At 30.7% G+C, this 18,000-nt stretch overlaps 1 protein-coding gene across 1 annotated transcript in view; it reads left to right on the top strand.

The window, feature by feature from the left end:
• LOC145314836 (uncharacterized) overlaps window positions 1–18,000 on the top strand; it is a 43,962-nt gene that overhangs the window by 4,371 nt on the left and 21,591 nt on the right. The window contains exons 3-5 of the mRNA XM_080154917.1: window positions 6,758–6,929; window positions 13,530–13,612; window positions 17,020–17,055. Coding sequence (XP_080011043.1) covers window positions 6,758–6,929; window positions 13,530–13,612; window positions 17,020–17,055 — 291 coding nt within the window. The remainder of the gene's footprint in view (window positions 1–6,757; window positions 6,930–13,529; window positions 13,613–17,019; window positions 17,056–18,000) is intronic.

Here is an 18,000-nt window from a genome sequence, read left to right on the forward strand (position 1 = left end):
AAAATGGGCTAAAACCATTTTTAGATGTTGACACCTAAGTTTTGAATTTTAGATTTTACTGTTTTTTTTTAATAAAAACTGAAATATTTTTTTGTTGTTCTATTAATTGCCTTAAAAGACGAAGAAAATAAGCCATTAATCATTAAATTCTGATAACTATAAGTGGGGCAAAATTGCTTCCAAAAAAGTTCTCATAAAAAACAAGGATGACAACATCCATAAGTAGCAAAGCACAAAAAATCGTCGATGGGAATACGTACAGGTAGATTTAAAAGCTTTTTACTAAAATCAAGAATAGATTTATTGGATAAAATAAACATGAAACCTTGTTTTATTTTGCATGATGACGATGGTCAAAGTAAATTATATTAAAGATGCTCATGACAATGGGAAAAATTATTTTGTTACTGATATCCCATAAAAGTTTGAAAATTGCATCAAAATAAACAAAGATATGGGGAAATATGTAAAACATATAAAAATAGCCAAAAACCTGATAAAAGGCAGTCTGGCCGTCATGGTTGTTTTATTAAAACGACAAAAAAATTTATTTTTAAATCCTTAACTTAAAAAATTTGAAAAATCGGACCATATACACTGAAGATATGGAAAAAAGTGTCAAATATATAAAAATAGCCTAAAACCTGCCAAAAAGCCAGTCTGACTATCATGGTTATTTTGTTTAAAAGACGGGAAATTTAATTTTGATATCTATAACTGAAAAATTTTGAAAATCGGACTATAAACACTGAAGATATGGAGAAAAATGTTAAATATATAAAAAACAGCCTAAAACCTGCTAAAAAGGCAGTCTGGCCGTCATGATTGTTTTCTTTAAACGACGGGAAATTTAATTTTGATATCTATAACTGAAAAAATTTTGAAAATCGGACCATAAACACTGAAGATAAGGAGAAAAATGTGAAAAATATAAAAATAGCCTAAAACCTGCTAAAAAGGCAGTCTGGCCTTCATGGTTGTTCCTTTAAACGACGGGAAATTTAATTTTGATATCTGTAACTGAAAAAATTTTGAAAATCGGACCATAAACACTGAAGATATGGAGAAAAATGTGAAAAATATAAAAATAGCCTAAAACCTGCTAAAAATCGGTCCGAACGCCAATGATGTTTTATAGTCAATTGTGCTCCTTAATGATGGGAATGTTGTCAAAAAAATTCAGCATTCTATCTTTTATAGGAGCTGAGTAAATCCCATTTCCCCCATAGCGTTACGGACGGACTGACTGACTGACTGACTGACGGACGGACGGACGGACGGACAAAGTGAATTATAGAGTAGCTTCGCTACTAAAAACACACTTTAGTTACCTATAATTTATATGGTATGGTATTTATTAATTCCACTAACTAACATCATTTGGTATACAAGAATATTTATATAACAATATATGAAATGATAAGATACAAATTTAGAGATTACATTATTACAAATAATAATTTTATCATAAGGATTTGGAAGTTAGGAAAATCATGGCACTACATTGTGACTGAACACGTTGTAGGTTTAATTACCCATGACTTGGTTATAATTATCAAGTTAGAAGTTGGATGATGGCAGCAGAAAGACAAGACAAGACAGGGTGGCTTATAAACTATGCAATTTTTTATGATTAAGTTTTTGGATTGAAATATTTAATTTAGTATCTTTACTGTTTTCTTGTTTAAAAAGAGTTTTAAGAGTGGATGCGGAAATCTATTTGAAACACACATCATCACTTCAAATTGTCACACCTGCAGGCTGCCAGTTTCAATAACATTTTAATATTAGACTTTATACCTGTATTTTCTTCATAAATAATCTATGTTTAAAATTAAGTCTATCTGTGTTTTTTTTCAGGATCTCAATAACCTATGAACTGATATGGTTCTTCCCTAACATTAAAGGTTTTTATAAGGTCCAGGAAATGTATATTTTGTTTATAGTCCCTTGAAACACCACCCTAATTTTTTCGATTTTTTTTGTTTGAAACTAAAATGTAAAGGTGAGGGTCATTTATTGTTAAGGATTTCTAAGACAATTGAAAACATCCAAATATGTAATCAATTTATCTGTTCTTTATATCTTCCTTAACTATTACCTACACACATTTCTTAACTTAGTTAAGTTTGTAAAATTGAGGGTCTAATCTAAGTTAACTCTGTATTTTTAATCTGTTGGCAAATATTGGACAGTTGCAGATGCACATCTAAATTATCCAAAAATTGGTATTGACTCTAAAGGGTTAAAAATCAAAAGTTATTGCATAATTATACACAGTTTAGCAAAGATACCTTTAAACTATAAATTATTTAGCTTATAAATATTAATGATTAGAATTATATTTAATCCTTTTTCAAACTTTAACCTTTGAATTTGTTCAACAAAGATTAAAGCTTAATGCACAAAATAAATAAAATCAATTATGATAGTACTAGCGGATACGCCCCTAGAGGCCTCTAGTGGCATTTAAATGTTTTTTTTATTTTAAATATCTAATATCTAATTGAGAAATAATTTGTCTATGTTCAATCAGCTGTTAAATTCATGTTTCTACGCAGCGCCACTACGCTACGTAGAGACATTCATACTTTAGCGACACTATACAGCAGGAATATTTCAATTTTTTTCGATTTTATTGTGATTTCTCTTGGGAGGGTGGTGGTACCCTCCCCCAAAATAGTTATAAACCTTCCCAGGACCTATGAGAATCTACCCTGTTAAGGAGAACCCGATTGGTCCAGCGGTTAGCGAGATCCTTCGGTACAGACACACAGATACACAGACACACAAACAAACATCCTGTTACTTTAGTATAAGGATAATTATATATGGCTGGAACAATATCCTTCAGAGCTTTCTTACCTAGTAGGAAATTTTCTTTTCCTCCAAAAAGCCAATTATTTTACATTACTACTACACAATGTCATGAAATTTTCCTTAAAATAATAAATGTGAAAAATAAATACTTGTACTTGTTGTACCCTGTTTTGATGACAATGCATATCCATGTTTTCTAATAATTGGGAAACTTAAAGTGGTTATAGCAATAAGAAAATGCAATATCATCTATCTGATGCACAATTTCTTTTATCATACAAATCAAAGGTACACTCTCTGTCTTGGATTTTTATCCTAAATTTCTTTTTTAGATCCTATATGGACAAAAACAAATATTAAATCAGCTGATTTAGTTACTTATAAATAGATTGTTAATAAAAATAATATGAAAATTAGGTCTTGCCAAATTAATAATTTTAGATAAGAATTTACAATCTAACTCTAAGTCTTCAACTATAAAAATTATGTATTAGGGATATTAGTCCCCAAAACTTTGTACTGTAAAAAAACGATGTACAAAATGTTTGTAATGATTTATCTGTGGTTATAGATCTGGATGCCTTTTCTACCCAAAAGGAAAATGTCAATTTGTTTTATTGCCATCACTCTTTCTTTCACCTTCTTTCTCTTTTTCCTCTCTCTCTCCTGTTTCCCTCTTTCTTGATGGAGTGTGGGATGTGCAACCGGATGGAACAATGCACACAAACACTTGCACATTATGTGTCAATACATTTCAACAAATATAAGAGATTATTAACAATTATGATATTTTCTTTGAGGCTTTGATTTTAATAAAATCTTAATTTTAAAACTTAAATTTTTAATATATTGATATTTAACTTAACTCAGATTAAAAATTATTAATATATATTAAAAAAAACTAAAGCAAATAGGTTTGATAAAAATAATTTAACATATGAAACAGTCATAGAAAAAAACGTCACATCACAATAAAATACTGAAGCTCCTGAGTAAAACCAATATTAAAATTCCAAATTTGTTTACTGTTTAGCAAGAACAAACATGCACATTGCACTTTTTATAAATTTTGATGTATGACCCGAAAGTTTTGCAAGTAATGCCTCACAAAATGTTCACATAAAACAAATACTGGCCCTGATAATTATATGGTATATTTTGTTGTCATAACTAACAAATGTTCTATTGTTGTCATCTATTCATTTAACTAATAAAATGATTAAAAATAAGACTACTAAGTTTTTTTTTTGTGCTTTCAAATTATTTCATATCAGTTAAATTCTGATTAGAAGATCATAGAATGAAAATCAAGATTGGTAAAATTATCATAAAGTTTCTATTTCTTATTTTGTATATTATTTTTAAGTACATGTAGTACACTGTACAGTTTGCTTTTCTTGAAGTTTTACCCCTATTGTATAAACATCCTACAAGGAGGATGCCATAAAATCATCATATGTCATATTATAATGTTTACAACAAATTACCATAAATTTTCAATAATCAAACTAATTGCATTTTATGGAATAATCACAATATTATGGTGCAAAATTAAGTTCAAATATTAAAATTTTCGTAAAACTTAATGCATTTAAAAATCATTATAGAATTTTGAACTCGGGACTGTCGTTTATCAGCTATCTGATGTGTCCAGCTGAGGAATAAAAAAACAGAGGTTTTATAAGTCTTTATTAAATTTGCAGAAAATGTTTTATACATCAAAAGCTACTACAATTTTAATAGTTTTACCCGAAGGCCCCACCGAAAATATCCTCACTGAAGTTTTTTATTTATGTTCCTCCCCCCCCCCTTCATTTCCCCCTGGATAAAAGTAGGAACTGAATATTATTAGAACTTAAAGATCATAGGTATTAAAATGCGATAAGGCATTGATAAATTGATATTTAAAGTTAGGCAAACACAAAGAGAAGTTGTATAAAAATAATGGGCTGATAACGAAGGTAACGAGTTAACCATAACCTATGCATATTTGTGTTTATTTCCCCAGTGTACTGTACATGGTAATCTGTAGTACATAATACAAGGGTAAAGTGGTAAATAAAAGAAAATTTTAAAGAAAACTTTTGTCAGGTTTTTCTTTATCACTAGCGGCTATGCCTCTGAGGCCTTTAGGGACCCTTGAATTGTAGGGGGTAAGTCAACCCTTCCCACTTGATTTTCAATTTTAGTTTTAAAGAAAAAAGGGAAAAAATCCTTGGTGTGGTTTCCTCCCCCAAAATAGTTACAAACCTTCCAGTGACCTTTGAGAATCTACATTGTACTGGAGAACCATATCAGTTTACACAGACAACCATTCTGTAACTTTTATATAAGAATTATCTTAATCTCAATAAAATATTAGGGCATAATTGTTTTTAAAATGAATCATCTATTCTAGACTTAACCTCCATTTTATTGGCCATTAAGAAATGAAAGTTACATATTCCTTTATCTGTAGGTATATATAATAATAAAGATATAAACATGATTCCATAAACCATTCTGTACCCCTCTCACTTTCTCTCTTGTTAGCTTATATAATATTTTAAGTGTAGATTTTGAGGTGATAAAGTTTATGCCTAAATTTTGTTAATATCTTTTATATTATATTTAAAACAAGGATGACTACATCCATAAGGGGAAAAGCACAAAAATCATGGAATGGACAAACGGACAAATTAAGTTATAGAGCAGATGTTCAATAGTCATAACAAATAAAAGAAAGAGAGTTTATATACAAGAACTCAAAGAAAATTACGAAATCTTCAAAAATGTTATTGTCTTTTGAAGCTTTATAGACGGGCAAAATATGTATATAAATTTTATGCTCATTTGTTTTAGGAACCACCTGTCTATCTTCGAGAAAATCACATATCTACCATACTATAGGAATGACTGACGGACAGTCAAAGTTTGTCTTAACCTCTTTTCGAGGAAGCTTTGTGTTTATCAAGATCGAAATTAATTTCCTTATTCACAATTCCAATTCAGCGAAAATGTCGTCTTTGTTTGACTTTCCTTTCCTAAAGAGACGTGGCATGGAATGTTGTTTTTGTTTGGGATCTCTGCACGTTACTTTTGAATGATATGTGAGTGGATAAAGATTTCGGAGAATTAAGTCGGGCCTATCATTGGTCTCATAGTGCGTGAACAACCCTAGTATGCCAGGTGCTTTAACCATAAGAACTTCAGGTAGATTTTTCTTCATTTATAAATTGAATGGCATATAGGACGGATTTATTAAGTTTAAAGGCTTTAGCCAGCTACACGTGAAACTTTATTATGATTCAAATATTATGTTTTAGTAATTTTTATATGCTTTTATTTATGCATCTAACAATGATCTATTAAACCAAATAATTTTCCTTTAAAGCCAAAGTACCCAAAGATTCTTAACCGTAGAAAAAAAGATTTTTAAAAAGCAAATAATATTGTGTGGATATAAAAAACTGGAATTTTGTATTAATTGATTTTGTAATTTCAGGACTTTGAAATAGTTTGTGTCAATAAATCTATACTCAAACCTGCTGTTGAAACTTGATGGTTCCTGGTGTTGGGGGTTTTGTCCGTAAGACTAAGATCTCTAGAACTTCCCACAAATTCGGAAGTCACACTTAACCAAAGTGTCATGGTTAAGACAAAGTTGATTATAGAATAGCTTCGCTATTAAAATGAAATATCAGGGAAGAAGCACAATGAAAACAAAATGTAACCATTAGATTGTAACTTTATAATTATTTTAAAGTTCTATGAATTCATAATGATAGCAATGTACTGTTTAAGACATTTCAATTTCTTTTCTCATGCAACTGACATAGCAGCATTTATTTTTTTAACCTCTTTGGTTTTAACCAACTTCTAGACAGAGTTGGAAATATAGCAGACAACCATACTTAGATAACGTTTCAAAATACTAAATCTTGCCAAAATTGAAAAGGTCTGACAAGTTAAAGCCCCCCAGCTCTACAGCAGGCAGAAGACAGACCTACCAGAAGCAACCTGTCCAGCCAGAACCTGTATTTGATACCAGAGTCACCAAGAATATTACTGTGGCAGTAGGTCAAACTGCCGACCTCGGCTGCAGAGTTTTTTACCTGGAAAACAGAACGGTAAGATTTATTTTATCATTAAATGAGGGGTCAGATTTCTTTTTTTTTTAATTGTCTGAAAAGTTAACCGTAAAAACCTTTCCAGTATGGGTTTGAACCGATTAATACCACCTTGACTAGAACCGGTTCTTAGCCATACTGAAAAATCATATATAGCATCGTACTAAAAACAAATTTCGACAAAAATTAAAATTAAGATTATGAGATCAGGCCTCCGGGCCTTTTGTTCTAAAAAATTATTTTATTTTTACAATTTATCATCTTAATTTCCGCGAAAAGCTGTCTTTGATACGATGCGATAAATAACTATTCTTTACTTTGTAAAGATTTGTTTCTTGACAGTGTATATTTCTCCTTTTACTAAAAAATACAGAAAAAATCAGTAAAATATAATTTAAAGGATAATTAATCATTTTTGAAGTTAAACAAATATTTACCTTAAAACTAATTTATAACTTTTAAAAAATCCTCCAAAAAATAGATTTAGTTGTAGCCAGGGAATTGCACGAAAATTTTTTGTTATAAACGATTTTTTTTGTAAAATTATACTAGTTATTTATCGCATCGTATTATAAACAGCTTTCTATGGATATAAACATGAAATAATGTAGATAAAAACCAGTTTCTTCAGCCCTGACCTTCAGCCCCTCGGGTACAATCTTATGATTTTTATTTTAATATTTTTGGAAAATTGTCTGTAATACGATGCTATGCATAATTTTTCACTATGGCTGAGTAAAAGGTTCCAATCCAACGGATATTAATCGGTTTTGAAGCAATCTTATGATTTTTATTTTAATATTGTTGGAAAATTGTCTGTAATATGCTATACATAACTTACTATGGCTGAGAAAAAGTTCCAATCCATCAGATATTAGTCGGTTTTTGAAGCAATACTGAAAATATATTAAAGGTGGGATTTTGTGATTGTCTAATACCTGCATTCCTGAGTGTTGCAGAAAAAAAATCCTGATTTATTATCCAACAAAATTAAGTTTTTACTCATGTTGAAATGAAATGTAGGTTATGAAAATAGAAGTTCTGAAAATTTTAAAGGTAAAAATGCCAAATTAATAAACAATAAATTACATCAAAATTATAGAGTGCTATGTCTTGGCCAACAAATAGAGGCAAAACTTTACCATATAAATGAGAAAGGACAACCAGGTGAAATCAAAAAGTCAATTCATAATACAAGTTTAAGTGGTGCATTCTTTCAAAGCGTCTCTCGAGCATAGGACTCACCTTACTATTTTTACAAGAAAATGGTAAAAAAGTTGCTTACCTTATACCCAACGTAACCTAACCAAAAGTAACAATTAGCACCATGAAAACTAACCCCTCCATTTCTTTTTCATTTCATAACAAGGGGGGGGGGGTGTTATCGACCAGACACTGTGAGGGAAACCGCCATTTAAGTTTTTAATTTCTATAAGGTATTAAAGTTTACAATATAAAGTGGTTAAAATGCCAATTAATATTTTTACCAAGTTTTGCAAGATTTCCTTGGGTTTGTAAAAGATTCTGAGAACACTAATGAGGAGAGGGAGGGTTGCATCAGGGATCTAAAGGGATAAGATAATGGCCGATTTATTACGTAATTTCACAATGAGAATACACAAAATTACCCCATCTGTTGATCACAATTGGTGGTTGCAACGAATGGACACTCAACTAATTAAACCAAACAATCAAAATTTACAAAAGTCCCTAACGTTTTTCAGCCAACCATTAAGAAATTGTTATTATAAAACTTTGGGGACTAGTGTAATAAACAGCCCAATTTTTCCTTCCTCCCGAGGGTTGCATAGATGGGTATCACAGAAATGGTATCATCACTGAGCTTTTTATGATTATGGGTATCTTACATTTACTTACACAAAAGGCACAAATTGTATTTTAACAAAATAGAATGACAATGTTATTAAAAAACACAACCTAAAAACTTCATAGGAATCTGATGTTTTTAACACTAAATATTTGTTATAGAAAGTAACAAAAGGCTTTACAAATTCAGACTTTATTAAAGATCTTTATGAACTCTTTGAAACCTTACTAAATATATTATATTTACAAAAGTTTAAAGTAAATATAAATGTTTAATTGGAAGTATGCTAAGAATGTAAAAAGGCTAAAAAATTTTATTGCTTTGTCCAAGAAACAAATGATTTTTCCAATGGCCCTTAAAGATCAATAATAAAAGAAGCTTTCTTTGCAAAGAGCACACTGGTCTTCTGAACAAAGAAAGTTGAAGCTAAAACTTACATTAAAGTAAACATAAAAGTATAATCCTTTTAAATTTTGGATCCCATCTTTCCCCTCCAGGATATAAATTAATAAAATTCTAATAGATCTTTACAGAAAAAAACTACTTATATATTTTTTGTTTTGACTACGTGTGTCTTAATTATGCATAATCGATATTTTATTACTTGGATGTTGCACCAGATTTTCTTGCACTCTAAAGAAGTGAAAATCGCAGTTGGCTAAAAAAATGATACCTCCTTTACCCCATCCTCTTCCCTCCTACTGGATTGAACGAACTGACCAATAAGTGAGGTTATATTAGTAACCTAACTTGACGACAAAATTTCTTCTACATTCAAGTTTCTTTATAAAAATTCCAGTGTGAAAAATGAAGTGCACACAACTAATTGACTCTTAAACAGCAATTAAGAGTTTTAAATACACATTTCAAATAAGTATTACTTTACTGTATTAGATTTTACCATTTTTGCAACAACAAGTTACAGCCGCAATTTCAAGGGAATCTGCAGCTGCTTTTTAGCCGCTTGAAATCTATTGAGCCCATTTGCGACCCTTTAATAATGATATCCAAAGCAGAAGCCGAACAACATAATATACAGCCGCGAACAAACAGTCAGACAACAAATTGAATTTAGCCATTCTAAAAAAAGCACGGTTGGCGAGCCTTTAGTTCTGCTAAAACTCAAAATATTTTCTTCTTGAGAGATATGATATGAGACTATAGACAGGGATGAGACACCTCAACAAAAACTGCTTGGCTCCGATTTTCTACAATGTCATTTAGCACCTTTAAAAAAGTAAGAGAGGTATAATTTTGTCTCGTGGAAGAGTTTGGGGCAAAACTTTTTTCTTTATGTATCAAATCTCTTCTCTTTCAACACCTTTTATTTCACTGTAATGTTGTTTACTAATAAATTAGTTCCTATTTTTCTTACAGCTTGTGTTTATTTTAGTTTAATGGATTTTTTGCAGCAATTATTTGAAATCAGAAATAGAATTATGTATTTTTTTACTTTTCTTATTTCAATAACACAAAGACAATTTTTGGAGGGTTTATTATTATTTGTCATTAGTTATTTATCGCATCGTATTATATACAGCTTTCAGCGGATATAATATTAAAAACTATAAGAATAAAACCAGCTTTTTTTAGCTCCGAAGAAATAGTCGTGGAAAATTGTCTGTAATACGGTGATATATATGATTTTTCAGTATGGCTGAGAACCTGTTCTAATTCAGCGTATATTTAATATGTTTCAAAGCCATCTGAAAAAAAGTTTATATTACATAGATTAGCTTGATTTCAAAATAGAATTAAATGAATTATAATTTATCATATGAAGTTCATCTTAACCCAATTACTTTCAATGTAATCTACCTCTTAACTTGAATGAATATGCTTTGATTTCTATAAGGAGAACTTTTATCCAAACCTTTAAATTTCAACTTGAAGGTAATATATGATATGAAATTAATCAGAAATATATTCCCAGTGCCAACATATGAATATTTTCAAACTTATTCTAAAGAAGACATTAAACTTTTCAATACCCATTTGTGGACATGCTGTGTGTGTGGGAACAGGGTGTTCAAATTTTTTTTTCTTTAAATCTTTTTACCAATAATTTAATTGCCAATAATAGTTATTTCTCGTATCGTATTATAAACGGCTTTCCGCGGATATAGAATGTACAATTATAAGATTAAAACTAGTTTTTTTAGCCCCGAGGTGCCGGATTTGAAACCGTTTTTATAAAACTTTGGGGACTAGTGTATTATACAGCCCAAAGTCCCAGAGGGAAGAAATGTGTTTTGTATGAAAACTATCCTGCTTAAATAAAAAATCATTTTATGACTCTCATCAAAATAAAATAAAAACACAATAATCAGCTTCCTGTAAAAATTTGTGTTAGTTTTTTTTGAAGATACACTGTATCATTATGTGTGTGTGTGTGTGATAGTTATTGGTACAAGTTTGAAAATATTCATATGCATTTCTTATATAGAAATATATTTCACTTTATCCCACGCAACAATTTATATTGTAAAAACTTTCCTCTATACCCCCCCCCCCAACCCCATTACACACAGTACACAAAGCTTATTGCCCAGTTTTTGGCCTTATAAAAAAATCTTTTTTCTGGATGTTTTAGTGTAAAGGATTATAGGATTATAGAATAAATTTAGATATAAGAAATGTAATTATGAATATCTTAAAAAAACCAGAATATTAATAAATTTGTAAGAAAAAAGAACATTACAGTCTTATACAGAACAAATAATGATAATTGAGGCATTGCCAATATATCAATTAAAATGACAATTTTATTATAGACGTCAGTCAAGGCATCTGACATTTAAGTATATGCTTAATTTTAATGAGCAAACAAATTAAATTTTCTCTGTTTTGAAAGTTGTCATCCTTGTTTTATGCATTTAGGTATTGTGTGTATAACTGTGATGTGATTTATTTTACACACACATGCAAAACTCAGTGTACATCATATAAATATATGGCGGTGTGACTTCACATCCGCATTTGTATCATATTACCAAATATTCAGATGCACAAGGGGAAAAGATAAAGAAGTGTCCCCCTCCTCAAAATAAAAAAACACAAAGATTACCCCTCTCAATCCTTTGAAATTTTTCCTCCTTCCCCCACCCTTAATAAAAAGCTTGGAAGGCATTGCTTCACACACGTATAAACAAGTGTCCCTTACTATCTTTTTTTTTTGCGAATTTTAAACACAATAAACAGATGTGATTATAAAGGGAAATGAACGCGCACCATAAATGGCAATGTGTTTAGCCATGGGCAGGAAGACATATCATATCTATAAACATTAAATTGAGCATTATGTAGCGAAGCTATAATAAAATTAACACACTCTCAATAAAACTCACTTTAAATTGGAATTGTAATTTCGTCAATAAAAAAAATATGTAACAGCAATTTAACACCTGTCTAAATGAAACGTTCTGCAAAAATCATCTTAATTAATGCCCTGTACTATGTTTAATCTATGCATCTACTGGTCATAATATTCCTTTCTTTAAAATCAATATTTTGTTTTAATTTGATATACTATTTATTTTTGTTAAAAGATAGCATTGTCCCAGTATAAAGCTACTTTAATGAATATTTTTATTTGTGTATTTTGTTTGGGCAGCACAGTAATGTTTCTCAAAACTTTTCTGTTTTTTTACTAAACTTTTGTTTTAAAGATAAACTTTGTTATTTAAGTAAAAGTAGATAATCTTCTTTATTGTTCTTTTTTAAGTTTTAAAAGCAGGAAAATATAAGATAAAAATAATAAATTTTAGCTGAATTCTTTTAATAATAAATTAAGCTGTTTCTTTAGACTTGTTAAAATTGATAAAGGGAAAATAGTAGCTTACAGAATAATCAGTACAATTGTGAGCAAGCTTCCAGTCAAATGCGCTTATTAAGTCTAACTGATCTTAATGTTGATCTAAAGCATAGTATAATTAAATGCATATTTAAAAGCAGTTTGATCTAATAAGCGCATTTGTCTGGAAGCTGGATTATTGCGTAAGCTACTATTTCCTTGATAAAACTAAAAACACCTAAAGTTAATTTGCAAAAAAAACAATTAAACACACAAAAAAATTAATCAATTTCTTATTGCTTTAATTTAAACAAAAAACTTTTAAATTCTAAACCTGTCTATAGCAAATTAGATTTTCCCTAAAATGAAGATTTTGTGTTTTGGGGTATCTTAGGTTAGATGATACAAAGTCTACCTCTTTTTTGTTGCATAATGTTGATATAAGCAGTTTAACATTAGCAAAGTGTTTAACAGTATTAAATTACATCTAATGCAGGTCTGTTCACCATAGATTCTACAATAATTTATCTTTAGATTTACTTTGGTAATATGCAAGTTATAAATGTGCAATAAATGGATTAATTTCCCATCTACTTCTTTTAAACTATTTAAACTTGTTTTAATTTCGTAGTGAAAAAAATTGGTAATGATAAATATCATATTACAGTAATCTTACAAAATATTTAAAAAAAACCTATATCCAAATACAAAGTTCCTTTTCAACTGATAACCCAGACCCTCCCACTTATTACTTTAGGTCAACTTAGCTTAGGTTATATAGGTTACTAGGTAGAACTGCAGGGTAAAGGCATCGCAGGTACAGGGTTCTGAGGGATAGGTTTTTTTACACTTGTTTGTAACCTATCTTCTTAGTTTTCCCCTAGCAGAAATTCAAAATTTTCTACAATTAAAATCATATTAATATTTCTAAATCCTAAAGAAAATTAAATGGATGATATTAACATTTTGTATGATTTAGGTGTCCTGGTTACGGCATGAATCCATGCACATCCTAGCAGCCGGACTATACACATATATTTCAAATATCAGATACCTTGCAAGGTTAGTAACACAATTCATTTATTCAAGGTTTGAAAATGAAATATGGGCTATATCCCTCAAAGTGCATTCTTGTTTGTTTCTTTAGGTAAGGTTAGGTTAGTTTAAGTTATATTGGATACTGAGTAGACCTGCAGCAGGGGCGTCCAAGCTTTTTTTTTGGGGGGGGTAAAAATTTTTGAAGGGTGGGGTAATTTGTTTTTTGGGGGGGGGGTTAAATTTTTTTTACCCCCCCCAAAATTTTTACCCCGGGGGTAAAATTTGCTTGGGGGGGTTAATTACCCCTCCTGAAATCTGTTGGCAGGGGTAAATTTAGTTTCCCCCCCAAAAAATTTACCCCCGGGGTAAAATTTTTGGGGGGGGTAATTTAAATTTGATCAAATATATAGTATTAAAAATGCGCGCGAAGCGCGCAAAAATTTTTTTTATTAGAGATTATTTATTTTGGGGGGGTATTTACCCCCCCAAAATTGTTTGGGGGGGTAAATACTAGGGTTGGGCCGGATATCCGGTTTGGCCAGTTATCCGGCCGGATATCCGGCCATTTTCAATATCCGGCCGGATACCGGATATTAAAACTATCCGGTTACATGATATCCGGCTGATTTTTGACGCCGGATATCCGGTTATCCGGCCGGATATCCGGTAACTTGCCGGATATCGAACGTTGGCCAGATATCCGGCCGGTACCGGATATCCGGCATTATAAATCAGCCGGATATCCGGTATCCGGCCAAAAAAGTATCCGGCCCAACCCTGGTAAATACCCCCTCCTAAATAGTTGTGGGTGCCTACGGCACCCCCAGGGTAGGGGTAAATTTTTAAAAATTTTAATTTTTTTAGGGGGGGGTAAAATGAAAAAATTTTTGGGGGTGCCAACGTTGGCACCCCCAAAATCGTTTGGGGGGGTAATCGCCCCATTACCCCCCCCCCCTTGGACGTCTATGACCTGCAGGATAAAAGTCCCATGCATGGTGTTAGACAGAAAAAAATAACACCCCTTATTTTAAATTTATTTCAAAGGGGGGGGGGGGAATTCACTACTTGAAGGCACTTTTAAAGGAAGCACCACAATTTGGGCAAATCAATGTATGCTAACATTTAGGAAACATTTATTTGAAATATATGAAAACCCAAGTATAGTTTTCTGAAACTACAAATGATTTCTCGTTCTTAATGTTGGAGTATAACAAACGTTAAAACCTTTTGCCTTGTGGAATCTTTTAAAAATTGGTTTGCAGTTTATAGGGGTAATTAAAGAAGAGTTTGGCAGGATTGACTAGGTTCTTAAATCTTTACCTTTTATGCTAGTGTGTTATAAAAAATTTTAAACTAACATATGTTTTTCATTTTATAATGGTTTATCATTTTATTTCCCATCTTTAGATAAAGTAAACTTGATTGTCAAAATATAGATTATGCAAAATTACGCCTTTTGCATGAAATTATATCTATTATTGGTTAAGCATGAATAATATTGCGTCAAGTCAAACTTAGTCATCTAAAAGCATTACTGATAACATTTGTCTTAAAAATGTCTGAATTTTAAAAGCAAAGCTTCCCTACATTTATTCTAAAGTTATAGATTTGATGTTTAATGTAGACATTTTTGAAAGCGTAGTAATTCTATAATAAATACTTTTAACTCCTGTATCAAAAGCATCCTGTATTTCAGTAAATAGTTTTTTTTCACTTTTTCTTTCTTCATGTGATAGTTAAGTTTCATTGATTTTGAGCTTTGTATTTTCATGGATGTTGTTATCCTTGTTGTATTGAGAAAGTTTGTAACTGATAAAATTACTCCAGTATTTATGTATGTTAACTAGGTTAATACTGTTTTATATTACATGCATATACTCATTGTGTAATACTAATATATACACCAGATTATTTTTATTATTATTATGTTCTGTAGAGAGAATATTTAAAAAGATTGTGAATTTAAAATCAAAATGTTTGCTAATATAATTAAAACAAGTTAATATTTTTTTAGAAAAATACAAAACAAAGATAACAACATCCATAAGTACCTAATGACAGAAAAAAAAATAAAAAGATAGAGGGAAAATATTAAGAATTTTAAAAGGGTATCTTCACAAAGTAAATTAGTAAGCAATGGATGGATTGACAAAAAAGTGAATTATGAAATAGCTTGCTATTAAAACTTAACTAGGGATTCCTTGATTTGAAAATGCCAATCTAAAGTTTCCAGTGGTATCAGGATCCAAAATGTCTAGCCGTTTGCAATCAAAACCCAAACTATTCGTTCTCTCATTATGATAATTGACAAGTTTTATAGTTTCTAAAATTTAGAATGTTACTCTTTTATACTTTGAAAAAATACTAAAGGGAAATTAGGCATGCATTGAAAAAAACAAGGATGACAACATCCATAAAAGCGAAGCACTGAAACTGTAGGACAAACGGACATTAACACTTATATAGTGTCAGAACTGAATAATCAGAATATAAATGTATAAGAGTTGAAGCAAAATTGTAAGTGTAAATTTGTTGAAAAACTGCTTGATGCAGGATAATATTTATGGACATACTTACATTTTTAGGACTTGATTATAGAGTTGCTTTGCTTGAAGCATCATACTTTGTTGTCCCAGAAATAAACATACAAAAAATCAGATCAATCGGATGATTAGATCACAAAAAAAATTGTTGTTAAAAAAGTAAAAAAAATCAACATGTTTAAAATAGACGTACGGACATTCTGGTAATGATTATAGAGTTGCTACGCTTTCTAAATCGTACCTAACTGCTAAAGGAATCACCATGCAAAGTTTGAAATCAATAAGGAAAATTTTAACATGCCTAAATTAACTAAAAAAGCTATCCGTTTGTGATGGACGTAAGGACGGACGGACGGACCGACCCTAATTATAGAAAAGCTTCGCTTTTAAAAAGATATTTGTCACCTTATCTAAATATACAGATTATCACTTCCTTGTGAGTGTGCACATTTATCTCCTTTAAAATGCATTCACCTAGATCAACATTTATGCTTGTGTTTGTTAAATTTGTTTTTAAACAGGAGTAAATATTCTACTATGGAAAGTTTAGGATTATTTTAGAGTGAACTAAATCTATAAATTTACTAAGATTAAATTGAGGTATATATAATTTTAAAAATCATCAATATTTTAAAGTAAAAGAATAGGGGGGGGGGGCATGTAATTCTGCCAACAGGATGGGGACCTTTTCCTTATTTTTTAATTGGGTATTAAAAATTAGCTAATAGCGTCTGAAATATAAATACGGCCAAGTCCCTGCGGAAGAAAGGAAAGTAATTTGCTATCAGGCAAAAAGGGTCTCCACAACTTGGGCCAGGTAGTTTTCTGGATTATATATCTGTACTTTTTTATACATTTGTTATTAAAATTAAATTGTTTTAATTTCAGATACAATATTACTGAAGATACCTGGTTTCTCACCATCAGGAATCATTATTTAGACACAATAGTAAAATACAATTAAAAACTTTAAAAGTCACACAAAATGCCAGGCCTCGTCAGCTGCCTGTAAGCCTCAGGGAAATCAACCTTTTACAATTTTTAAAATGAGAAAAAAGTCGAAACCTGACCAAAATATTTCAATTATTAATTTCAAAAAAAGTTTTAGGTATCAAAACGGGTCGCGGATGACGCACAGCTGCTGAGCCCTGGAAAATGGTATTTCCATAACTGTTTACCTAATTCTAAAGCTGTGTATATTTTCAGTATGTAAGTTGCTAACTGCATTGCATTTGAATATTTAGTGGTCTTTTTATATATGTAGTTGTAGTATAGCCACTCTTTAGCTCAACTAAATTTCAGAGCTTATTGAAAATATATAAAGGATTATCTTTCATCGTTATACTTTTCTTATTGGTTATGAATTAATTGTTAATGTTAAACTTAGCTCAAAAATTCAATAAAGATTTGCTTTGTGTTAGCTATAGATAACTGTGAAATATTGAATAAGGGACAGCTCACCTCCAAATTAATGAAAACTACTGTGAAATATGTATCTGCAGCTAAAGGACTGTAGATTGTCCAACAGTGACTGGCTGTCCAACAATTCTAATCAGCCATGAGACAATCATACTTAAAAATGGTACATCCAACATCCATATCAGTCACATGACTAGGGATAATTCCTTGGCCCATAAACAGGCGCGTGACTATTATGCACATTAGGACTTCCAGTCTAAGTTTATTTAATGAAAGGGTTTGTTGTCTGTAAGGTGCAACTTTATCTAATACCAAGTGTAATTTCATACATGCTTTCCAGGTCTTTGGATAATTATATGTCGGCGAAGTGTCAAGGACAGCAACTTCTCAATTAAAAAGTACTTCATGAGACACAATACTAAGAGTACGCTTATGATAACAATAAATACT

This window comes from Acartia tonsa, chromosome 3, assembly GCF_053477335.1.
Source record: "Acartia tonsa isolate MP-2025a chromosome 3, ASM5347733v1, whole genome shotgun sequence".
In the NCBI taxonomy this organism is placed as follows: Eukaryota; Metazoa; Arthropoda; class Copepoda; order Calanoida; family Acartiidae; genus Acartia; species Acartia tonsa.